Here is a 27,509-nt window from a genome sequence, read left to right on the forward strand (position 1 = left end):
TGATAAAGAACACAATACCGGTCGGTTTAGTTCACCACGAGATGTTCAAACCATTCCTGTTGATAAAGAACACAATACCGGTCGGTTTAGTTCACTACAAGATGTTCAAAACATTCATGTTGATAAAGAACACAATACCGGTCGGTTTAGTTCACTACATTCATGTTGATAAAGAACACAATACCGGTCGGTTTAATTCACTACATTCATGTTGATAAAGAACACAATACCGGTCGGTTTAGTTCACTACATTCATGTTGATAAAGAACACAATACCGGTCGGTTTAGTTCACCACAAGATGTTCAAAACATGTGTATTTATTTATTTTAATTTTATTATTCCAAAAACCCAAAGTATAAAAGTTTTCCCTCAAAGGTCTGTATCTGTGTAGAAAACAGAGAGCAGTCTGGGATGAATCCATAAAGTATCACCTCATTCATAATTAAAGGAATATAGATCGTCAATGTGCTTTTACATTGGTACTGTATGAAACCACAACCGTATCAGTAACAAAAAGGCTTCAACTTCAAAATATCCCCCCTATTCCCTTCATAGGGCAGACCCCTACTATCCCCTTAGTGCACTACATAGAGAATAGGGCTTCAGATTTGACCCCTACTATCCCCTTAGTGCACTACATAGAGAATAGAGAATCAGATTTGACCCCTACTATCCCCTTAGTGCACTACATAGAGAATAGGGCTTCAGATTTGACCCCTACTATCCCCTTAGTGCACTACATAGAGAATAGGGCTTCAGATTTGACCCCTACTATCCCCTTAGTGCACTACATAGAGAATAGGGCTTCAGATTTGACCCCTCCATATATCAGGAACGAAAACATTCCACAGTCAGTTTGTGGATCTCCAATGGCATCAACAGTCTTCAGAGCAGTGTATAAAACTATCCTATCAGAGCAGTGTATAAAACTACCCTATCGGAGCAGTGTATTTAAACTACCCTATCAGAGCAGTGTATTAAACTATCCTATCAGACTATCCTATCAGAGCAGTGTATTAAACTAACCTATCAGACTATCCTATCAGAGCAGTGTATTAAACTAACCTATCAGACTATCCTATCAGAGCAGTGTATTAAACTATCCTATCAGAGCAAGTGAAAGTTAAAATCAGTTCATCTTGTAAGTTACGAGTAAAACCTTTACAGCATTTAAAAAGCTTTTGTCTTGGAGTGTACCAGTCCGTCTCTGAATATTCATGAGGTAGTCATTCATGAGGCAGTCATTCCGGCTCTACTACAGGAAGTGGATTTACACTTTGAAATTGGAGTCATTTAGCAGACGCTCTTATCCAGAGCAACTTACAGTGTGGTTAGGTGCCTTGCTCAAGGGCACATTGGCAGATTTTCACTTGTCGGCTGGGGGATTTGAACCAGCGACCTTTCCTGTGTGTGTGTGTTATTTAACAGTGGGGGGCAGGTAGTAGGGTTGGAAAAGTCTCTCGTGTGAACAGCTGCTGAGCGCGGTGTGTGTGTGTAGCAGTAACCGCGGGAACCGGGAGGTGAAGTAACTAACGAAGCCTTCAGGCACCTCCCCTAACGTCTCCTGGACCTCCGCTGGCAACTCGTGGTAGTGGTGCTTCTACAGACACGGAAACACAGAGACACAGAGACACAGAGACACAGAGACACAGAGACACAGAGACACAGAGACACAGAGACACAGAGAGAGAGAGAGAGAGAGAGAGAGAGAGAGAGAGAGAGAGAGAGAGAGAGAGAGAGAGAGAGAGAGAGAGAGAGAGAGAGAGAGAGAGAGAGAGAGAGAGAGAGAGAGAGAGAGAGAGAGAGAGAGAGAGAGAGAGAGAGAGAGAGAGAGAGAGAGAGAGAGAGAGAGAGAGAGAGAGAGAGAATATAGGTTTTGTATACTCAGTGTATACTATATATAACAGTATATATGTTTTGTATACTCAGTGTATACTATATATAACAGTATATATGTTTTGTATACTCAGTGTATACTATACTATACTATATATAACAGTATATATGTTTTGTATACTCAGTGTATACTATACTATACTATATATAACAGTATATATGTTTTGTATACTCAGTGTATACTATACTATATATAACACTATATCTTATACCTTATTTCTCATGTCTCAGAGCATATATATATATATATATATATATATAACAGATATACCTTATTTCTCATGTCTCGGAGCATATATATATATATATATATATAACAGATATACCTTATTTCTCATGTCTCGGAGCATATATATATATATATATATATATATAACAGATATACCTTATTTCTCATGGCTCGGAGCATATATATATATATATATAACAGATATACCTTATTTCTCATGGCTCGGAGCAGGTCTCTGACTGAGTTCCCTTTATACGTCCTGAACTTCCTCAGGTCTGTAGAGAAAACACAGAGAGATGAGTGTTACCTGTCTGGTGTGTTACCTGTCTGGTGTGTTACCTGTCTGGTGTGTTACCTGTCTGGTCTGTCTGGTGTGTTATCTGTCTGGTGTGTTACCTGTCTGGTGTGTTACCTGTCTGGTGTGTTACCTGTCTGGTGTGTTACCTGTCTGGTGTGTTACCTGTCTGGTGTGTTACCTGTCTGGTCTGTCTGGTGTGTTACCTGTCTGGTGTGTTACCTGTCTGGTGTGTTACCTGTCTGGTGTGTTACCTGTCTGGTCTGTCTGGTGTTACCTGTCTGGTGTGTTACCTGTCAGGTGTGTTACCTGTCTGGTGTGTTACCTGTCTGGTGTGTTACCTGTCAGGTGTGTTACCTGTCTGGTGTGTTACCTGTCTGGTGTGTTACCTGTCTGGTGTTACCTGTCTGGTGTGTTACCTGTCTGGTCTGTCTGGTGTGTTACCTGTCTGGTCTGTCTGGTGTGTTACCTGTCTGGTGTGTTACCTGTCTGGTGTGTTACCTGTCTGGTGTGTTACCTGTCTGGTCTGTCTGGTGTGTTACCTGTCTGGTGTGTTACCTGTCTGGTGTGTTACCTGTCTGGTGTGTTACCTGTCAGGTGTGTTACCTGTCTGGTGTGTTACCTGTCTGGTGTGTTACCTGTCTGGTCTGTCTGGTGTGTTATCTGTCTGGTGTGTTACCTGTCTGGTGTGTTACCTGTCCGGTGTGTTACCTGTCTGGTCTGTCTGGTGTGTTACCTATCAGGTGTGTTACCTGTCTGGTGTGTTACCTGTCTGGTCTGTCTGGTGTGTTACCTGTCTGGTGTGTTACCTGTCTGGTGTGGTACCTGTCTGGTGTGTTACCTGTCTGGTGTGTTACCTGTCTGGTGTGTTACCTGTCTGGTATGTGCTACCTGTCTGGTATGTGTTACCTGTCTGGTGTGTTACCTGTCTGGTGTGTTCCCTGTCTGGTGTGTTACCTGTCCGGTGTGTTACCTGTCTGGTCTGTCTGGTGTGTTACCTATCAGGTGTGTTACCTGTCTGGTGTGTTACCTGTCTGGTCTGTCTGGTGTGTTACCTGTCTGGTGTGTTACCTGTCTGGTGTGGTACCTGTCTGGTGTGTTACCTGTCTGGTGTGTTACCTGTCTGGTGTGTTACCTGTCTGGTATGTGCTACCTGTCTGGTATGTGTTACCTGTCTGGTGTGTTACCTGTCTGGTGTGTTTTACCTGTCTGGTGTGTGTTACCTGTCTGGTGTGTTACCTGTCTGGTCTGTCTGGTGTGTTACCTGTCTGGTGTGTTACCTGTCTGGTATGTGCTACCTGTCTGGTATGTGTTACCTGTCTGGTGTGTTACCTGTCTGGTGTGTTTTACCTGTCTGGTGTGTGTTACCTGTCTGGTGTGTTACCTGTCTGGTGTGTTACCTGTCTGGTGTGTTACCTGTCTGGTCTGTCTGGTGTGTTACCTGTCTGGTGTGTTACCTGTCTGGTGTTACCTGTCTGGTGTGTTCCCTGTCTGGTGTGTTCCCTGTCTGGTGTGTTACCTGTCTGGTGTGTTACCTGTCTGGTGTGTTACCTGTCTGGTGTGTTACCTGTATGGTGTGTTACCTGTCTGGTGTGTTCCCTGTCTGGTGTGTTCCCTGTCTGGTGTGTTACCTGTCTGGTGTGTTACCTGTCTGGTGTGTTACCTGTCTGGTCTGTCTGGTGTGTTACCTGTCTGGTGTGTTACCTGTCTGGTGTGTCCCCTGTCTGGTGTCTTACCTGTCTGGTGTGTTACCTGTCTGGTGTGTTCCCTGTCTGGTGTGTTACCTGTCTGGTGTTACCTGTCTGGTGTTACCTGTCTGGTGTGTTAAAACACAGAGAGATGAGTGTTACCTGTCTGGTGTGTTACCTGTCTGGTGTGTTCCCTGTCTGGTGTGTTACCTGTCTGGTGTGTTACCTGTCTGGTGTGTTACCTGTCTGGTGTGTTACCTGTCTGGTGTGTTACCTGTCTGGTCTGTCTGGTGTGTTACCTGTCTGGTGTGTTACCTGTCTGGTGTGTTACCTGTCTGGTGTGTTACCTGTCTGGTGTGTTACCTGTCTGGTGTGTTACCTGTCTGGTGTGTTACCTGTCTGGTGTGTTACCTGTCTGCAGAGGAACAGAGATGTGCATTCTCCAGTTGGTTCGTACTACAGCTCTGCCAGCCGTCTCCAGCCTCACCACCATGGTGCTGTCTGTAGGTTCCTTCTCTATACGGTCACTCACATCCTAACAAATCACATTTCAAATCAAATGTATTTCGTACATCAGCTGAAATCTCAAAGTGCTGTACAGAAACCCAGCCTAAAACCCCAAACAATGCAGGTGTAGAAGCACAGTGGCTAGGAAAAACGACTAACTAAACCTACAGTCAAATATCAACATACTAGGCTGATCTATAATGAGGAGTCATCTCATCTGTTTTACCTACTACTAACTAAACCTACAGTCATATCAACATACTAGGCTGATCTATAATGAGGAGTCATCTCATCTGTTTTACCTACTACTAACTAAACCTACAGTCATATCAACATACTAGGCTGATCTATAATGAGGAGTCATCTCATCTGTTTTACCTTCTACTAACTAAAACTATAGTCAAATATCAACATACTAGGCTGATCTATAATGAGGAGTCATCTCATGCTCAATCACACTTTTGTCCCTCCAACAGTTAGTTTTAGGAGAGCCCTATTGTGATTATCAGCTGTCGTCAAACAGACAAGGACATGAAGAGAAGACCCTCTAAGATCCTCTATTCTCTATCTAGATTCTCAACTGTTAGTTCTAGAAGACTCTCTTAGATCCTCTATTCTCTATCTAGATTCTCAACGGTTAGTTCTAGAAGACTCTCTAAGATTCTCTATTCTCTATCTAGATTCTCAACGGTTAGTTCGAGAAGACTCTCTAAGATTCTATATTCTCTATCTAGATTCTCAACGGTTAGTTCTAGAAGACTCTCTAAGATTCTCTATCTAGATTCTCAACGGTTAGTTCTAGAAGACTCTCTAAGATTCTCTATCTAGATTCTCAACGGTTAGTTCTAGAAGACTCTCTAAGATTCTCTATCTAGATTCTCAACGGTTAGTTCTAGAAAACTCTCTAATATTCTCTATCTAGATTCTCAACGGTTATTTCTAGAAGATTCTCTATTCTCTATCTAGATTCTCAACGGCTAGTTCTAGAAGACTATCTAGATTCTCAACGGTTAGTTCGAGAAGACTCTCTAAGATTCTATATTCTCTATCTAGATTCTCAACGGTTAGTTCGAGAAGACTCTCTAAGATTCTCTATCTAGATTCTCAGCAGTTAGTTCTAGAAGACTTTCTTCCTCTATTGTGTGTAGCAGATTCTACGAAATGAAAAGTTGAAAATACTTGGGTAGAGGGGTAGAGAGGTAGAGGGGTAGGGAGGTAGAGGGGTAGAGGTGTAGGGAGGTAGAGGGGTAGGGAGGTAGAGGGGTAGAGGGGTAGGGAGGCAGGGGGGTAGGGAGGCAGAGGGGTAGAGAGGCAGAGGGGTAGAGAGGTAGGGAGGTAGAGGGGTAGGGGGGTAGAGAGGTAGAGGGGAGGGAGGTAGGGGGGTAGCGGGGTAGGGAGGTAGGGGGGTAGGGGGGTAGAGGTAGAGGGGTAGATGGGTAGAGGGGTACCTGGAAGAACTGAAGTTGCTTATCAGGGCTCCAGAAGAACGGGTGTTTAAGAATAGAGGAAGTGGAGGGGCGGGACTCTGGATCGCTGTTGATCATTCGCTCAATCAGGTCCCGCGCTATGACGTCATCTGACGGACACACAACACAGCCAATTAGAGCACTGCTCTCAATCAGAATCACAGAATCTCAAGAGTCTCTAAACGACAGACGACACACACACCCACCATGCACGTCTTCCAGGAAGTGTGTGAGGAAGTACTCCCCGGTCAGGATGTTAGCTTGGCGTCGTAGCGTGTCACCAAACGGGTGCTGCCCCCTACTGACCACGTAGTAGAACACACAGCCTGCCGAGAACACATCCACCGCCTGGTCACAACGGGTCTAGAGAGAGACACAACATTATTATAGTTAGAACACTGTAGAACACAGGAAGTAGTATTATAGTAGTAGTAGAACACCCTAGAGAGGAGTAGTATTATAGTAGTAGTAGAACACCCTAGAGAGAGGAGTAGTATTATAGTAGTAGAACACACTAGAGAGGAGTAGTATTATAGTAGTAGTAGAACACACTAGAGAGAGGAGTAGTATTATAGTAGTAGTAGAACACACTAGAGAGGAGTAGTATTATAGTAGTAGTAGAACACACTAGAGAGGAGTAGTATTATAGTAGTAGTAGAACACACTAGAGAGAGGAGTAGTATTATAGTAGTAGTAGAACACACTAGAGAGGAGTAGTATTATAGTAGTAGTAGAACACACTAGAGAGGAGTAGTATTATAGTAGTAGTAGAACACACTAGAGAGGAGTAGTATTATAGTAGTAGTAGAACACACTAGAGAGGAGTAGTATTATAGTAGTAGTAGAACACACTAGAGAGAGGAGTAGTATTATAGTAGTAGTAGAACACACTAGAGAGAGGAGTAGTATTATAGTAGTAGTAGAACACACTAGAGAGGAGTAGTATTATAGTAGTAGTAGAACACACTAGAGAGGAGTAGTATTATAGTAGTAGTAGAACACACTAGAGAGAGGAGTAGTATTATAGTAGTAGTAGAACACACTAGAGAGGAGTAGTATTATAGTAGTAGTAGAACACCCTAGAGAGAGGAGTAGTATTATAGTAGTAGTAGAACACCCTAGAGAGAGGAGTAGTATTATAGTAGTAGTAGAACACACTAGAGAGGAGTAGTATTATAGTAGTAGTAGAACACACTAGAGAGAGGAGTAGTATTATAGTAGTAGTAGAACACATTAGAGAGGAGTAGTATTATAGTAGTAGTAGAACACACTAGAGAGAGGAGTAGTATTATAGTAGTAGTAGAACACACTAGAGAGGGGGAGGACTAGTATTATAGTAGTAGAACACACTAGAGAGAGGAGTAGTATTATAGTAGTAGTAGAACACCCTAGAGAGAGGAGTAGTATTATAGTAGTAGTAGAACACCCTAGAGAGAGGAGTAGTATTATAGTAGTAGAACACACTAGAGAGGAGTAGTATTATAGTAGTAGAACACACTAGAGAGAGGAGTAGTATTATAGTAGTAGTAGAACACACTAGAGAGAGGAGTAGTATTATAGTAGTAGTAGAACACCCTAGAGAGAGGAGTAGTATTATAGTAGTAGTAGAACACCCTAGAGAGAGGAGTAGTATTATAGTAGTAGTAGAACACACTAGAGAGAGGGAGGAGTAGTATTATAGTAGTAGTAGAACACACTAGAGAGAGGAGTAGTATTATAGTAGTAGTAGAACACACTAGAGAGGAGTGGTATTATAGTAGTAGTAGAACACACTAGAGAGAGGAGTAGTATTATAGTAGTAGTAGAACACACTAGAGAGAGGAGTAGTATTATAGTAGTAGTAGAACACCCTAGAGAGGAGTGGTATTATAGTAGTAGTAGAACACACTAGAGAGAGGAGTAGTATTATAGTAGTAGTAGAACACACTAGAGAGAGAGGAGTAGTATTATAGTAGTAGTAGAACACCCTAGAGAGGAGTGGTATTATAGTAGTAGTAGAACACACTAGAGAGAGGAGTAGTATTATAGTAGTAGTAGAACACACTAGAGAGAGAGGAGTAGTATTATAGTAGTAGTAGAACACACTAGAGAGGAGTGGTATTATAGTAGTAGTAGAACACACTAGAGAGAGGAGTAGTATTATAGTAGTAGTAGAACACACTAGAGAGAGGAGTAGTATTATAGTAGTAGTAGAACACCCTAGAGAGGAGTGGTATTATAGTAGTAGTAGAACACACTAGAGAGAGGAGTAGTATTATAGTAGTAGTAGAACACACTAGAGAGAGAGGAGTAGTATTATAGTAGTAGTAGAACACCCTAGAGAGGAGTGGTATTATAGTAGTAGTAGAACACACTAGAGAGAGGAGTAGTATTATAGTAGTAGTAGAACACACTAGAGAGAGAGGAGTAGTATTATAGTAGTAGTAGAACACACTAGAGAGAGGAGTAGTATTATAGTAGTAGTAGAACACACTAGAGAGGAGTAGTATTATAGTAGTAGTAGAACACCCTAGAGAGGAGTGGTATTATAGTAGTAGTAGAACACACTAGAGAGGAGTGGTATTATAGTAGTAGTAGAACACACTAGAGAGGAGTAGTATTATAGTAGTAGTAGAACACACTAGAGAGAGGAGTAGTATTATAGTAGTAGTAGAACACACTAGAGAGAGGAGTAGTATTATAGTAGTAGTAGAACACCCTAGAGAGGAGTAGTATTATAGTAGTAGTAGAACACACTAGAGAGGAGTAGTATTATAGTAGTAGTAGAACACACTAGAGAGAGGAGTAGTATTATAGTAGTAGTAGAACACACTAGAGAGGAGTAGTATTATAGTAGTAGTAGAACACACTAGAGAGAGAGGAGTAGTATTATAGTAGTAGTAGAACACACTAGAGAGAGGAGTAGTATTATAGTAGTAGTAGAACACACTAGAGAGGAGTAGTATTATAGTAGTAGTAGAACACACTAGAGAGAGGAGTAGTATTATAGTAGTAGTAGAACACACTAGAGAGGAGTAGTATTATAGTAGTAGAACACACTAGAGAGAGGAGTAGTATTATAGTAGTAGTAGAACACACTAGAGAGAGGAGTAGTATTATAGTAGTAGTAGAACACAGAGAGAGGAGTAGTATTATAACACACTAGAGAGGAGTAGTATTATAGTAGTAGTAGAACACACTAGAGAGGAGTAGTATTATAGTAGTAGTAGAACACACTAGAGAGGAGTAGTATTATAGTAGTAGTAGAACACACTAGAGAGAGGAGTAGTATTATAGTAGTAGTAGAACACACTAGAGAGAGGAGTAGTATTATAGTAGTAGTAGAACACACTAGAGAGGAGTAGTATTATAGTAGTAGTAGAACACACTAGAGAGAGGAGTAGTATTATAGTAGTAGTAGAACACACTAGAGAGGAGTAGTATTATAGTAGTAGAACACACTAGAGAGAGGAGTAGTATTATAGTAGTAGTAGAACACACTAGAGAGAGGAGTAGTATTATAGTAGTAGTAGAACACACTAGAGAGAGGAGTAGTATTATAGTAGTAGTAGAACACACTAGAGAGAGGAGTAGTATTATAGTAGTAGTAGAACACACTAGAGAGAGGAGTAGTATTATAGTAGTAGTAGAACACACTAGAGAGGAGTAGTATTATAGTAGTAGTAGAACACACTAGAGAGAGGAGTAGTATTATAGTAGTAGTAGAACACACTAGAGAGAGGAGTAGTATTATAGTAGTAGTAGAACACACTAGAGAGGAGTAGTATTATAGTAGTAGTAGAACACACTAGAGAGAGGAGTAGTATTATAGTAGTAGTAGAACACACTAGAGAGAGGAGTAGTATTATAGTAGTAGAACACACTAGAGAGGAGTAGTATTATAGTAGTAGTAGAACACACTAGAGAGAGGAGTAGTATTATAGTAGTAGTAGAACACACTAGAGAGAGGAGTAGTATTATAGTAGTAGTAGAACACACTAGAGAGGAGTAGTATTATAGTAGTAGTAGAACACCCTAGAGAGAGGAGTAGTATTATAGTAGTAGTAGAACACCCTAGAGAGAGGAGTAGTATTATAGTAGTAGTAGAACACACTAGAGAGAGGAGTAGTATTATAGTAGTAGTAGAACACACTAGAGAGAGGAGTAGTATTATAGTAGTAGTAGAACACACTAGAGAGGAGTAGTATTATAGTAGTAGTAGAACACACTAGAGAGAGGAGTAGTATTATAGTAGTAGTAGAACACACTAGAGAGAGGAGTAGTATTATAGTAGTAGTAGAACACACTAGAGAGAGGAGTAGTATTATAGTAGTAGTAGAACACACTAGAGAGAGGAGTAGTATTATAGTAGTAGTAGAACACACTAGAGAGGAGTAGTATTATAGTAGTAGTAGAACACACTAGAGAGAGGGAGGAGTAGTATTATAGTAGTAGTAGAACACACTAGAGAGAGAGAGGAGTAGTATTATAGTAGTAGTAGAACACCCTAGAGAGAGGAGTAGTATTATAGTAGTAGTAGAACACACTAGAGAGGAGTAGTATTATAGTAGTAGTAGAACACACTAGAGAGGAGTAGTATTATAGTAGTAGTAGAACACACTAGAGAGGAGTAGTATTATAGTAGTAGTAGAACACACTAGAGAGAGGAGTAGTATTATAGTAGTAGTAGAACACACTAGAGAGGAGTAGTATTATAGTAGTAGTAGAACACCCTAGAGAGAGGAGTAGTATTATAGTAGTAGTAGAACACACTAGAGAGGAGTAGTATTATAGTAGTAGTAGAACACACTAGAGAGGAGTAGTATTATAGTAGTAGTAGAACACACTAGAGAGGAGTAGTATTATAGTAGTAGTAGAACACACTAGAGAGGAGTAGTATTATAGTAGTAGTAGAACCCACGAGAGAGGAGTAGTATTATAGTAGTAGTAGAACACACTAGAGAGGAGTAGTATTATAGTAGTAGTAGAACACACTAGAGAGGAGTAGTATTATAGTAGTAGTAGAACACACTAGAGAGGAGTAGTATTATAGTAGTAGTAGAACACACTAGAGAGGAGTAGTATTATAGTAGTAGTAGAACACACTAGAGAGGAGTAGTATTATAGTAGTAGTAGAACACACTAGAGAGAGGAGTAGTATTATAGTAGCAGTAGAACACACTAGAGAGGAGTAGTATTATAGTAGTAGTAGAACACACTAGAGAGGAGTAGTATTATAGTAGTAGTAGAACACACTAGAGAGGAGTAGTATTATAGTAGTAGTAGAACACACTAGAGAGAGGAGTAGTATTATAGTAGCAGTAGAACACACTAGAGAGAGAGGAGTAGTATTATAGTAGTAGTAGAACACCCTAGAGAGGAGTAGTATTATAGTAGTAGTAGAACACACTAGAGAGAGGAGTAGTATTATAGTAGTAGTAGAACACACTAGAGAGAGAGAGGAGTAGTATTATAGTAGTAGTAGAACACACTAGAGAGGACTAGTATTATAGTAGTAGTAGAACACACTAGAGAGAGGAGTAGTATTATAGTAGTAGTAGAACACACTAGAGAGGAGTAGTATTATAGTAGTAGTAGAACACACTAGAGAGGAGTAGTATTATAGTAGTAGTAGAACCCACTAGAGAGGAGTAGTATTATAGTAGTAGTAGAACACACTAGAGAGAGGAGTAGTATTATAGTAGCAGTAGAACACACTAGAGAGGAGTAGTATTATAGTAGTAGTAGAACACACTAGAGAGGAGTAGTATTATAGTAGTAGTAGAACACCCTAGAGAGGAGTAGTATTATAGTAGTAGTAGAACACACTAGAGAGAGGAGTAGTATTATAGTAGTAGTAGAACACACTAGAGAGAGAGAGGAGTAGTATTATAGTAGTAGTAGAACACACTAGAGAGGAGTGGTATTATAGTAGTAGTAGAACACACTAGAGAGAGGAGTAGTAGTATAGTAGTAGTAGAACACACTAGAGAGAGGAGTAGTATTATAGTAGTAGTAGAACACACTAGAGAGAGGAGTATTATAGTAGTAGTAGAACAAACTAGAGAGGAGTAGTATTATAGTAGTAGTAGAACACCCTAGAGAGGAGTAGTATTATAGTAGTAGTAGAACACACTAGAGAGAGGACTAGTATTATAGTAGTAGTAGAACACACTAGAGAGAGGAGTAGTATTATAGTGGTAGTAGAACACACTAGAGAGGAGTAGTATTATAGTAGTAGTAGAACACACTAGAGAGGAGTAGTATTATAGTAGTAGTAGAACACACTAGAGAGGGGTAGTATTATAGTAGTAGTAGAACACACTAGAGAGGAGTAGTATTATAGTAGTAGTAGAACACACTAGAGAGAGGACTAGTATTATAGTAGTAGTAGAACACACTAGAGAGGGGTAGTATTATAGTAGTAGTAGAACACACTAGAGAGGAGTAGTATTATAGTAGTAGTAGAACACACTAGAGAGAGGACTAGTATTATAGTAGTAGTAGAACACACTAGAGAGAGGAGTAGTATTATAGTAGTAGTAGAACACACTAGAGAGAGGAGTAGTATTATAGTAGTAGTAGAACACACTAGAGAGGAGTAGTATTATAGTAGTAGTAGAACAAACTAGAGAGGAGTAGTATTATAGTAGTAGTAGAACACACTAGAGAGAGGAGTAGTATTATAGTAGTAGTAGAACACACTAGAGAGAGGAGTAGTATTATAGTAGTAGTAGAACACACTAGAGAGAGGAGTAGTATTATAGTAGTAGTAGAACACACTAGAGAGAGGAGTAGTATTATAGTAGTAGTAGAACACACTAGAGAGAGGAGTAGTATTATAGTAGTAGTAGAACACACTAGAGAGGAGTAGTATTATAGTAGTAGTAGAACACACTAGAGAGAGGAGTAGTATTATAGTAGTAGTAGAACACACTAGAGAGAGGAGTAGTATTATAGTAGTAGTAGAACACACTAGAGAGAGGAGTAGTATTATAGTAGTAGTAGAACACACTAGAGAGGAGTAGTATTATAGTAGTAGTAGAACACACTAGAGAGAGGAGTAGTATTATAGTAGTAGTAGAACACACTAGAGAGGAGTAGTATTATAGTAGTAGTAGAACACACTAGAGAGAGGAGTAGTATTATAGTAGTAGTTGAACACACTAGAGTGGAGTAGTATTATAGTAGTAGTAGAACACACTAGAGAGAGGAGTAGTATTATAGTAGTAGTAGAACACACTAGAGAGAGGAGTAGTATTATAGTAGTAGTAGAACACACTAGAGAGGAGTAGTATTATAGTAGTAGTAGAACACACTAGAGAGGAGTAGTATTATAGTAGTAGTAGAACACACTAGAGAGAGGAGTAGTATTATAGTAGTAGTAGAACACCCTAGAGAGGAGTAGTATTATAGTAGTAGTAGAACACACTAGAGAGGAGTAGTATTATAGTAGTAGTAGAACACACTAGAGAGAGGAGTAGTATTATAGTAGTAGTTGAACACACTAGAGTGGAGTAGTATTATAGTAGTAGTAGAACACACTAGAGAGAGGAGTAGTATTATAGTAGTAGTAGAACACACTAGAGAGGAGTAGTATTATAACACACTAGAGAGGAGTAGTATTATAGTAGTAGTAGAACACACTAGAGAGAGGGAGGAGTAGTATTATAGTAGTAGTAGAACACACTAGAGAGAGGAGTAGTATTATAGTAGTAGTAGAACACACTAGAGAGAGGAGTAGTATTATAACACACTAGAGAGGAGTAGTATAATAGTAGTAGTAGAACACACTAGAGAGGAGTAGTATTATAGTAGTAGTAGAACACCCTAGAGAGAGGAGTAGTATTATAGTAGTAGTAGAACACACTAGAGAGAGGAGTAGTATTATAGTAGTAGTAGAACACCCTAGAGAGAGGAGTGGTATTATAGTAGTAGTAGAACACACTAGAGAGGAGTAGTATTATAGTAGTAGTAGAACACACTAGAGAGAGGAGTAGTATTATAGTAGTAGTAGAACACACTAGAGAGCGGGAGGACTAGTATTATAGTAGTAGTAGAACACACTAGAGAGAGGAGTAGTATTATAGTAGTAGTAGAACACACTAGAGAGAGGAGTAGTATTATAGTTGTAGTAGAACACACTAGAGAGGAGTAGTATTATAGTAGTAGTAGAACACACTAGAGAGAGGAGTAGTATTATAGTAGTAGTAGAACACACTAGAGAGCGGGAGGACTAGTATTATAGTAGTAGAACACACTAGAGAGAGGAGTAGTATTATAGTAGTAGTAGAACACACTAGAGAGAGGAGTAGTATTATAGTAGTAGTAGAACACACTAGAGAGAGGAGTAGTATTATAGTAGTAGTAGAACACACTAGAGAGAGGAGTAGTATTATAGTTGTAGTAGAACACACTAGAGAGGAGTAGTATTATAGTAGTAGTAGAACACACTAGAGAGAGGAGTAGTATTATAGTAGTAGTAGAACACACTAGAGAGAGGAGTAGTATTATAGTAGTAGTAGAACACCCTAGAGAGAGGAGTAGTATTATAGTAGTAGTAGAACACACTAGAGAGAGGAGTAGTATTATAGTAGTAGTAGAACACACTAGAGAGAGGGAGGACTAGTATTATAGTTGTAGAACACACTAGAGAGAGGAGTAGTATTATAGTAGTAGTAGAACACACTAGAGAGCGGGAGGACTAGTATTATAGTAGTAGAACACACTAGAGAGAGGAGTAGTATTATAGTAGTAGTAGAACACACTAGAGAGAGGGAGGACTAGTATTATAGTAGTAGAACCCACTAGAGAGAGGGAGGAGTAGTATTATAGTAGTAGAACACACTAGAGAGAGGAGTAGTATTATAGTAGTAGTAGAACACACTAGAGAGAGGGAGGAGTAGTATTATATTAGTAGAACACACTAGAGAGAGGAGTAGTATTATAGTAGTAGTAGAACACACTAGAGAGAGGGAGGGGTAGTATTATAGTAGTAGTAGAACACACTAGAGAGGAGTAGTATTATAGTAGTAGTAGAACACACTAGAGAGAGGAGTAGTATTATAGTAGTAGTAGAACACACTAGAGAGGGGGAGGACTAGTATTATAGTAGTAGAACACACTAGAGAGAGGAGTAGTATTATAGTAGTAGAACACACTAGAGAGAGGAGTAGTATTATAGTAGTAGTAGAACAAACTAGAGAGAGGAGTAGTATTATAGTAGTAGTAGAACACACTAGAGAGGAGTAGTATTATAGTAGTAGTAGAACACACTAGAGAGTGGAGTAGTATTATAGTAGTAGTAGAACACACTAGAGAGGAGTAGTATTATAGTAGTAGTAGAACACCCTAGAGAGAGGAGTAGTATTATAGTAGTAGTAGAACACACTAGAGAGAGGAGTAGTATTATAGTAGTAGTAGAACACACTAGAGAGAGGAGTAGTATTATAGTAGTAGTAGAACACACTAGAGAGAGGAGTAGTATTATAACACACTAGAGAGGAGTAGTATTATAGTAGTAGTAGAACACACTAGAGAGGAGTAGTATTATAGTAGTAGTAGAACACCCTAGAGAGAGGAGTAGTATTATAGTAGTAGTAGAACACACTAGAGAGAGGAGTAGTATTATAGTAGTAGTAGAACACACTAGAGAGAGGAGTAGTATTATAGTAGTAGTAGAACACACTAGAGAGAGGGAGGACTAGTATTATAGTAGTAGAACACACTAGAGAGAGGAGTAGTATTATAGTAGTAGTAGAACACACTAGAGAGAGGGATGACTAGTATTATAGTAGTAGAACACACTAGAGAGAGGGAGGAGTAGTATTATAGTAGTAGAACACACTAGAGAGAGGAGTAGTATTATAGTAGTAGTAGAACACCCTAGAGAGAGGAGTAGTATTATAGTAGTAGTAGAACACACTAGAGAGAGGAGTAGTATTATAGTAGTAGTAGAACACACTAGAGAGAGGAGTGGTATTATAGTAGTAGTAGAACACACTAGAGAGAGGAGTAGTATTATAGTAGTAGTAGAACACACTAGAGAGAGGAGTAGTATTATAGTAGTAGTAGAACACCCTAGAGAGAGGAGTAGTATTATAGTAGTAGTAGAACACACTAGAGAGAGGAGTAGTATTATAGTAGTAGTAGAACACACTAGAGAGAGGAGTAGTATTATAGTAGTAGTAGAACACACTAGAGAGAGGAGTAGTATTATAACACACTAGAGAGGAGTAGTATTATAGTAGTAGTAGAACACACTAGAGAGGAGTAGTATTATAGTAGTAGTAGAACACACTAGAGAGAGGAGTAGTATTATAGTAGTAGTAGAACACACTAGAGAGGAGTAGTATTATAGTAGTAGTAGAACACACTAGAGAGAGGAGTAGTATTATAGTAGTAGTAGAACACACTAGAGAGGAGTAGTATTATAGTAGTAGTAGAACAAACTAGAGAGGAGTAGTATTATAGTAGTAGTAGAACACACTAGAGAGAGGAGTAGTATTATAGTAGTAGTAGAACACACTAGAGAGAGGAGTAGTATTATAGTAGTAGTAGAACACACTAGAGAGAGGAGTAGTATTATAGTAGTAGTAGAACACACTAGAGAGAGGAGTAGTATTATAGTAGTAGTAGAACACACTAGAGAGGAGTAGTATTATAGTAGTAGTAGAACACACTAGAGAGGAGTAGTATTATAGTAGTAGTAGAACACACTAGAGAGGAGTAGAATTATAGTAGTAGTAGAACACACTAGAGAGAGGAGTAGTATTATAGTAGTAGTAGAACACACTAGAGAGGAGTAGTATTATAGTAGTAGTAGAACACACTAGAGAGAGGAGTAGTATTATAGTAGTAGTAGAACACACTAGAGAGAGGAGTAGTATTATAGTAGTAGTAGAACACACTAGAGAGAGAGAGGAGTAGTATTATAGTAGTAGTAGAACACACTAGAGAGAGGAGTAGTATTATAGTAGTAGAACACACTAGAGAGAGGAGTAGTATTATAGTAGTAGTAGAACACACTAGAGAGGAGTAGTATTATAGTAGTAGTAGAACAAACTAGAGAGGAGTAGTATTATAGTAGTAGTAGAACACACTAGAGAGAGGAGTAGTATTATAGTAGTAGTAGAACACACTAGAGAGAGGAGTAGTATTATAGTAGTAGTAGAACACACTAGAGAGAGGAGTAGTATTATAGTAGTAGTAGAACACACTAGAGAGAGGAGTAGTATTATAGTAGTAGTAGAACACACTAGAGAGAGGAGTAGTATTATAGTAGTAGTAGAACACACTAGAGAGAGGAGTAGTATTATAGTAGTAGTAGAACACACTAGAGAGGAGTAGTATTATAGTAGTAGTAGAACACACTAGAGAGAGGAGTAGTATTATAGTAGTAGTAGAACACACTAGAGAGGAGTAGTATTATAGTAGTAGTAGAACACACTAGAGAGAGGAGTAGTATTATAGTAGTAGTAGAACACACTAGAGAGAGGAGTAGTATTATAGTAGTAGTAGAACACACTAGAGAGGAGTAGTATTATAGTAGTAGTAGAACACACTAGAGAGGAGTGGTATTATAGTAGTAGTAGAACACACTAGAGAGGAGTAGTATTATAGTAGTAGTAGAACACACTAGAGAGAGGAGTAGTATTATAGTAGTAGTAGAACACACTAGAGAGAGGAGTAGTATTATAGTAGTAGTAGAACACACTAGAGAGAGGAGTAGTATTATAGTAGTAGTAGAACACACTAGAGAGAGGAGTAGTATTATAGTAGTAGTAGAACACACTAGAGAGGAGTAGTATTATAGTAGTAGTAGAACACACTAGAGAGAGGAGTAGTATTATAGTAGTAGTAGAACACACTAGAGAGGAGTAGTATTATAGTAGTAGTAGAACACACTAGAGAGAGGAGTAGTATTATAGTAGTAGTAGAACACCCTAGAGAGGAGTAGTATTATAGTAGTAGTAGAACACACTAGAGAGAGGAGTAGTATTATAGTAGTAGTTGAACACACTAGAGTGGAGTAGTATTATAGTAGTAGTAGAACACACTAGAGAGAGGAGTAGTATTATAGTAGTAGTAGAACACACTAGAGAGCGGGAGGACTAGTATTATAGTAGTAGAACACACTAGAGAGAGGAGTAGTATTATAGTAGTAGTAGAACACACTAGAGAGAGGGAGGACTAGTATTATAGTAGTAGAACACACTAGAGAGAGGGAGGAGTAGTATTATAGTAGTAGAACACACTAGAGAGAGGAGTAGTATTATAGTAGTAGTAGAACACACTAGAGAGAGGGAGGACTAGTATTATAGTAGTAGAACACACTAGAGAGAGGGAGGAGTAGTATTATATTAGTAGAACACACTAGAGAGAGGAGTAGTATTATAGTAGTAGTAGAACACACTAGAGAGAGGGAGGGGTAGTATTATAGTAGTAGTAGAACACACTAGAGAGGAGTAGTATTATAGTAGTAGTAGAACACACTAGAGAGAGGAGTAGTATTATAGTAGTAGTAGAACACACTAGAGAGGGGGAGGACTAGTATTATAGTAGTAGAACACACTAGAGAGGGGGAGGACTAGTATTATAGTAGTAGAACACACTAGAGAGTGGAGTAGTATTATAGTAGTAGTAGAACACACTAGAGAGGAGTAGTATTATAGTAGTAGTAGAACACCCTAGAGAGAGGAGTAGTATTATAGTAGTAGTAGAACACACTAGAGAGAGGAGTAGTATTATAGTAGTAGTAGAACACACTAGAGAGGAGTAGTATTATAGTAGTAGTAGAACACACTAGAGAGAGGAGTAGTATTATAGTAGTAGTAGAACACACTAGAGAGAGGAGTAGTATTATAACACACTAGAGAGGAGTAGTATTATAGTAGTAGTAGAACACACTAGAGAGGAGTAGTATTATAGTAGTAGTAGAACACACTAGAGAGGAGTAGTATTATAGTAGTAGTAGAACACACTAGAGAGAGGACTAGTATTATAGTTGTAGTAGAACACACTAGAGAGAGGAGTAGTATTATAGTAGTAGTAGAACACACTAGAGAGAGGGAGGACTAGTATTATAGTAGTAGAACACACTAGAGAGAGGAGTAGTATTATAGTAGTAGTAGAACACACTAGAGAGAGGGATGACTAGTATTATAGTAGTAGAACACACTAGAGAGAGGGAGGAGTAGTATTATAGTAGTAGAACACACTAGAGAGAGGAGTAGTATTATAGTAGTAGTAGAACACCCTAGAGAGAGAGGAGTAGTATTATAGTAGTAGTAGAACACACTAGAGAGAGGAGTAGTATTATAACACACTAGAGAGGAGTAGTATTATAGTAGTAGTAGAACACACTAGAGAGGAGTAGTATTATAGTAGTAGTAGAACACCCTAGAGAGAGGAGTAGTATTATAGTAGTAGTAGAACACACTAGAGAGGAGTAGTATTATAGTAGTAGTAGAACACCCTAGAGAGAGGAGTAGTATTATAGTAGTAGTAGAACACACTAGAGAGAGGAGTAGTATTATAGTAGTAGTAGAACACCCTAGAGAGAGGAGTAGTATTATAGTAGTAGTAGAACACCCTAGAGAGAGGAGTAGTATTATAGTAGTAGTAGAACACCCTAGAGAGAGGAGTAGTATTATAGTAGTAGTAGAACACACTAGAGAGAGGAGTAGTATTATAGTAGTAGTAGAACACCCTAGAGAGAGGAGTAGTATTATAGTAGTAGTAGAACACACTAGAGAGAGGGAGGAGTAGTATTATAGTAGTAGTAGAACACACTAGAGAGAGGAGTAGTATTATAGTAGTAGTAGAACACACTAGAGAGAGGGAGGACTAGTATTATAGTTGTAGAACACACTAGAGAGAGGAGTAGTATTATAGTAGTAGTAGAACACACTAGAGAGAGGGAGGACTAGTATTATAGTAGTAGAACACACTAGAGAGAGGGAGGAGTAGTATTATAGTAGTAGTAGAACACACTAGAGAGAGGAGTAGTATTATAGTAGTAGTAGAACACACTAGAGAGGAGTAGTATTATAGTAGTAGTAGAACACACTAGAGAGAGGAGTAGTATTATAGTAGTAGAACACACTAGAGAGAGGAGTAGTATTATAGTAGTAGTAGAACACACTAGAGAGAGGGAGGAGTAGTATTATAGTAGTAGTAGAACACCCTAGAGAGGAGTAGTATTATAGTAGTAGTAGAACACACTAGAGAGAGGAGTAGTATTATAGTAGTAGAACACACTAGAGAGAGGAGTAGTATTATAGTAGTAGTAGAACCCACTAGAGAGGAGTAGTATTATAGTAGTAGTAGAACACACTAGAGAGAGGAGTAGTATTATAGTAGTAGTAGAACACACTAGAGAGAGGAGTAGTATTATAGTAGTAGTAGAACACACTAGAGAGAGGGAGGGGTAGTATTATAGTAGTAGTAGAACACACTAGAGAGGAGTAGTATTATAGTAGTAGTAGAACACACTAGAGAGAGGAGTAGTATTATAGTAGTAGTAGAACACACTAGAGAGGGAGGACTAGTATTATAGTAGTAGAACACACTAGAGAGAGGGAGGACTAGTATTATAGTAGTAGTAGAACACACTAGAGAGGAGTAGTATTATAGTAGTAGTAGAACACACTAGAGAGTGGAGTAGTATTATAGTAGTAGTAGAACACACTAGAGAGGAGTAGTATTATAGTAGTAGTAGAACACACTAGAGAGGAGTAGTATTATAGTAGTAGTAGAACACACTAGAGAGGAGTAGTATTATAGTAGTAGTAGAACACACTAGAGAGGAGTAGTATTATAGTAGTAGTAGAACACACTAGAGAGAGGAGTAGTATTATAGTAGTAGTAGAACACCCTAGAGAGAGGAGTAGTATTATAGTAGTAGTAGAACACACTAGAGAGAGGAGTAGTATTATAGTAGTAGTAGAACACACTAGAGAGAGGAGTGGTATTATAGTAGTAGTAGAACACACTAGAGAGGAGTAGTATTATAGTGGTAGTAGAACACACTAGAGAGAGGAGTAGTATTATAGTAGTAGTAGAACACACTAGAGAGGAGTAGTATTATAGTAGTAGTAGAACACACTAGAGAGGAGTAGTATTATAGTAGTAGTAGAACACACTAGAGAGAGGAGTAGTATTATAGTAGTAGTAGAACACACTAGAGAGGAGTAGTATTATAGTAGTAGTAGAACACACTAGAGAGAGGAGTAGTATTATAGTAGTAGTAGAACACACTAGAGAGAGGAGTAGTATTATAGTAGTAGTAGAACACACTAGAGAGAGGAGTAGTATTATAGTAGTAGTAGAACACACTAGAGAGAGGAGTAGTATTATAGTAGTAGAACACACTAGAGAGAGGAGTAGTATTATAGTAGTAGTAGAACACACTAGAGAGGAGTAGTATTATAGTAGTAGTAGAACACACTAGAGAGGAGTAGTATTATAGTAGTAGTAGAACACACTAGAGAGGAGTAGTATTATAGTAGTAGTAGAACACACTAGAGAGAGGAGTAGTATTATAGTAGTAGTAGAACACACTAGAGAGAGGAGTAGTATTATAGTAGTAGTAGAACACACTAGAGAGGAGTAGTATTATAGTAGTAGTAGAACACACTAGAGAGGAGTAGTATTATAGTAGTAGTAGAACACACTAGAGAGAGGAGTAGTATTATAGTAGTAGTAGAACACACTAGAGAGAGGAGTAGTATTATAGTAGTAGTAGAACACACTAGAGAGGAGTAGTATTATAGTAGTAGTAGAACACACTAGAGAGGAGTAGTATTATAGTAGTAGTAGAACACACTAGAGAGGAGTAGTATTATAGTAGTAGTAGAACACACTAGAGAGAGGAGTAGTATTATAGTAGTAGTAGAACACACTAGAGAGGAGTAGTATTATAGTAGTAGTAGAACACACTAGAGAGGAGTAGTATTATAGTAGTAGTAGAACACACTAGAGAGGAGTAGTATTATAGTAGTAGTAGAACACACTAGAGAGGAGTAGTATTATAGTAGTAGTAGAACACACTAGAGAGGAGTAGTATTATAGTAGTAGTAGAACACACTAGAGAGGAGTAGTATTATAGTAGTAGTAGAACACACTAGAGAGGAGTAGTATTATAGTAGTAGTAGAACACACTAGAGAGGAGTAGTATTATAGTAGTAGTAGAACACACTAGAGAGGAGTAGTATTATAGTAGTAGTAGAACACACTAGAGAGGAGTGGTATTATAGTAGTAGTAGAACACACTAGAGAGGAGTAGTATTATAGTAGTAGTAGAACACACTAGAGAGAGGAGTAGTATTATAGTAGTAGTAGAACACACTAGAGAGAGGAGTAGTATTATAGTAGTAGTAGAACACACTAGAGAGGAGTAGTATTATAGTAGTAGTAGAACACACTAGAGAGGAGTAGTATTATAGTAGTAGTAGAACACACTAGAGAGGAGTGGTATTATAGTAGTAGTAGAACACACTAGAGAGGAGTAGTATTATAGTAGTAGTAGAACACACTAGAGAGAGGAGTAGTATTATAGTAGTAGTAGAACACACTAGAGAGGAGTAGTATTATAGTAGTAGAACACACTAGAGAGGAGTGGTATTATAGTAGTAGTAGAACACACTAGAGAGAGGAGTAGTATTATAGTAGTAGTAGAACACACTAGAGAGGAGTAGTATTATAGTAGTAGTAGAACACACTAGAGAGAGGAGTAGTATTATAGTAGTAGTAGAACACACTAGAGAGGAGTAGTATTATAGTAGTAGTAGAACACACTAGAGAGAGGAGTAGTATTATAGTAGTAGTAGAACACACTAGAGAGAGGAGTAGTATTATAGTAGTAGTAGAACACACTAGAGAGGAGTAGTATTATAGTAGTAGTAGAACACACTAGAGAGGAGTAGTATTATAGTAGTAGTAGAACACACTAGAGAGAGGAGTAGTATTATAGTAGTAGTAGAACACACTAGAGAGGAGTAGTATTATAGTAGTAGAACACACTAGAGAGGAGTGGTATTATAGTAGTAGTAGAACACACTAGAGAGAGGAGTAGTATTATAGTAGTAGTAGAACACACTAGAGAGGAGTAGTATTATAGTAGTAGTAGAACACACTAGAGAGAGGAGTAGTATTATAGTAGTAGTAGAACACACTAGAGAGGAGTAGTATTATAGTAGTAGTAGAACACACTAGAGAGAGGAGTAGTATTATAGTAGTAGTAGAACACACTAGAGAGAGGAGTAGTATTATAGTAGTAGTAGAACACACTAGAGAGGAGTAGTATTATAGTAGTAGTAGAACACACTAGAGAGAGGAGTAGTATTATAGTAGTAGTAGAACACACTAGAGAGGAGTAGTATTATAGTAGTAGTAGAACACACTAGAGAGAGGAGTAGTATTATAGTAGTAGTAGAACACACTAGAGAGGAGTAGTATTATAGTAGTAGTAGAACACACTAGAGAGGAGTAGTATTATAGTAGTAGTAGAACACACTAGAGAGGAGTAGTATTATAGTAGTAGTAGAACACACTAGAGAGGAGTAGTATTATAGTAGTAGTAGAACACACTAGAGAGGAGTAGTATTATAACACACTAGAGAGGAGTAGTATTATAGTAGTAGTAGAACACACTAGAGAGAGGAGTAGTATTATAGTAGTAGTAGAACACACTAGAGAGAGGAGTAGTATTATAGTAGTAGTAGAACACACTAGAGAGGAGTAGTATTATAGTAGTAGTAGAACACACTAGAGAGGAGTAGTATTATAGTAGTAGTAGAACACACTAGAGAGAGGAGTAGTATTATGGTAGTAGTAGAACACACTAGAGAGAGGAGTAGTATTATGGTAGTAGTAGAACCCAGTGGAACAAACAGCCTGCTGGGAACTGAAGTCTTTCATTTCACAGAGGATGGAAAGATATCAAAACATTATAGTATTTAAATAATGAATTACTTTATTCACTGTGTGTGTGTGTGTGTGTGTGTGTGTGTGTGTGTGTGTGTGTGTGTGTGTGTGTGTGTGTGTGTGTGTGTGTGTGTGTGTGTGTGTGTGTGTGTATGTCTGTATCTCTTACCGGGTTGTTTCCTGGTGTGTCCAGCAGTACTTCTGGGGCGATCCACCCCTCTGTCCCCGGTATCCCCGAGCGGAGAGAGAAACTAGTCCTTCCTTCAGGGATCTTTTTACACAGGCCGAAGTCTGATATCAGCGCTCTCACCCGCCCCAGGGGGCCTGGCTGAGACAACAGGATGTTACGAGGCTTCAGATCCCTGTGGACTGGAGACCGGAGAGAGAGACCGGAGAGAGATGGAGAGAGAGATGCAGAGAGAGACCGGAGAGAGATGGAGAGAGAGAGAGAGAGAGAGAGAGATGGAGAGAGAGACCGGAGAGAGAGAGATGGAGAGAGAGAGAAGTTAACAAATGGAGAGAGAGAGAGAGAGAGAGAGAGAGAGAGAGAGAGAGAGAGAGACCGGAGAGAGAGAGATGGAGAGAGAGACCGGAGAGAGAGAGAAGTTAACAAATGGAGGGAGAGAGGGATGGAGAGAGAGAGAGAGAGAGAGAGAGAGAGAGAGAGAGAGAGAGAGAGAGACCGGAGAGAGAGAGATGGAGAGAGAGAGAGAGAGAGACCGGAGAGAGAGACCGGAGAGAGAGAGAGATGGAGGGAGAGAGGTGTCAACAGTGGTGTTGTCAAATCACTAAACCTAGAGTCTTGAGTCCCTTGTGTTTGAGTCTGAGTCCAAGTCCAGTCTAGAGTCTAGGACGTGGTTTAGGACGTGGTTTAGGACGTGGTTTAGGACGTGGAATTGTGGATGCCAGGTCATCTGATGCAGCACTGTTTGTTTAACATTTTTCTGGATACTACATGATGTGACTGAGACCACACAAGGAAGGAAGGAAGGAAGGAAGGAAGGAAGGTAGGAAGGGGTGGGTGGGTGGGTGGGTGGGTGGGGTAGGTAGGTAGGTAGGTAGGTAGGTAGGTAGGTAGGTAGGTAGGTAGGTAGGTAGGGTAGGTCAGACAGACGGACAGACAGCTGTATATAGTACCTATGTTTAGTGAGTGGAGGTGGCTGAGACCACACATGGTCTGTTGTAGTACAGTGACGGGGCTGAGACCAGCGTGGCACGACGGATCTTCCACATACTGGGGACAGTAGAGAACACACAGGTTATACATATTACATATATACACTACCAGGTTATATATATACACTACCAGGTTATATATATACACTACCAGGTTATATATACACACTACCAGGTTATACATACACACTACCAGGTTATATATACACACTACCAGGTTATATATATACACTACCAGGTTATATATATACACTACCAGGTTATATATATACACTACCAGGTTATATATACACACTACCAGGTTATATATACACACTACCAGGTTATATATATACACTACCAGGTTATATATACACACTACCAGGTTATATACACACTACCAGGTTATATACACACTACCAGGTTATATATATACACTACCAGGTTATATATACACTACCAGGTTATATACACACTACCAGGTTATATATACACTACCAGGTTATATATACAGTACCAGGATATAAATATACACTACCAGGTTATATATATACACTACCAGGTTATATATATACACTACCAGGTTATATATACACACTACCAGGTTATATATATACTACCAGGTTATATATATACACACTACCAGGTTATATACACACTACCAGGTTATATATACACTACCAGGATATATATATACACTACCAGGTTATATATATACACTACCAGGTTATATATATATACACTACCAGGTTATATATACACACTACCAGGTTATATATATACTACCAGGTTATATATATATACACTACCAGGTTATATATATACACTACCAGGTTATATATACACACTACCAGGTTATATATATATACTACCAGGTTATATATGTGTAACACTACCAGGTTATATACACACTACCAGGTTACACTACCAGGTTATATATATACACTACCAGGTTATATATACACACTACCAGGTTATATATATACTACCAGGTTATATAAGTGTGTAACACTACCAGGTTATATACACACTACCAGGTTATATATATACACTACCAGGTTATATACATACTACCAGGTTATATATATACACTACCAGGTAATATATACACTACCAGGTTATATATATACACTACCAGGTTATATATACACTACCAGGATATATATATACACTACCAGGTTATATATATACACTACCAGGTTATATATATACACTACCAGGTTATATATACACACTACCAGGTTATATATATACTACCAGGTTATATATATACACTACCAGGTTATATACACACTACCAGGTTATATATATACACTACCAGGTTATATACATACTACCAGGTTATATATATACACTACCAGGTTATATATACACTACCAGGTTATATATATATATATATATACACTACCAGGTTATATATACACTACCAGGTTATATACATACTACCAGGTTATATATATATATATACACTACCAGGTTATATATATACACTACCAGGTTATATACATACTACCAGGTTATATATATATATATACACTACCAGGTTATATATACACTACCAGGTTATATACACACACTACCAGGTTATATATACACACTACCAGGTTATATATATACACTACCAGGTTATATATATACACTACCAGGTTATATACACACTACCAGGTTATATATATAAACTACCAGGTTATATATACACTACCAGGATATAAATATACACTACCAGGTTATATATATACATATATACTACCAGGTTATATATATATATATACACTACCAGGTTATATATACACTACCAGGTTATATACACACACTACCAGGTTATATATATACACTACCAGGTTATATATACACTACCAGGATATAAATATACACTACCAGGTTATATATATACACTACCAGGTTATACATATTACATATATACACTATCAGGTTATATATACACACTACCAGGTTATATATATACACTACCAGGTTATATATATAAACTACCAGGTTATACATATTACATATATACACTATCAGGTTATACATACACACTACCAGGTTATATATATACACTACCAGGTTATATATATACACTACCAGGTTATATATACACTACCAGGTTATATATACACACTACCAGGTTATATATATACACACTACCAGGTTATATATATACACTACCAGGTTATACATATTACATATATACACTATCAGGTTATATATACACACTACCAGGTTATATATATACACTACCAGGTTATATACACACACTACCAGGTTATATACACACTACCAGGTTATATATATAAACTACCAGGTTATATATACACTATCAGGTTATATATACACTACCAGGTTATACAAATTACATAAATAC

At 38.4% G+C, this 27,509-nt stretch overlaps 1 protein-coding gene across 5 annotated transcripts in view; it reads right to left on the bottom strand.

Moving 5' to 3' along the window:
• Positions 1-317: 317 nt before the first annotated feature.
• LOC110513953 (serine/threonine-protein kinase/endoribonuclease IRE1) overlaps positions 318-27,509 on the bottom strand; it is a 60,615-nt gene continuing 33,423 nt past the window's right edge. For all 5 annotated transcript variants that reach the window (XM_036939805.1, XM_036939806.1, XM_036939804.1 and 2 more), the window contains 7 exons: positions 25,127-25,223; positions 24,159-24,358; positions 6,289-6,445; positions 6,065-6,192; positions 4,521-4,644; positions 2,334-2,401; positions 318-1,601 (listed from right to left, as the gene is read on the bottom strand). In XM_036939805.1, coding sequence (XP_036795700.1) covers positions 1,419-1,601; positions 2,334-2,401; positions 4,521-4,644; positions 6,065-6,192; positions 6,289-6,445; positions 24,159-24,358; positions 25,127-25,223 — 957 coding nt within the window. In that variant the 3' untranslated portion in view covers positions 318-1,418. The remainder of the gene's footprint in view (positions 1,602-2,333; positions 2,402-4,520; positions 4,645-6,064; positions 6,193-6,288; positions 6,446-24,158; positions 24,359-25,126; positions 25,224-27,509) is intronic.

This window comes from Oncorhynchus mykiss, chromosome 13, assembly GCF_013265735.2.
Source record: "Oncorhynchus mykiss isolate Arlee chromosome 13, USDA_OmykA_1.1, whole genome shotgun sequence".
Taxonomy (NCBI): Eukaryota; Metazoa; Chordata; class Actinopteri; order Salmoniformes; family Salmonidae; genus Oncorhynchus; species Oncorhynchus mykiss.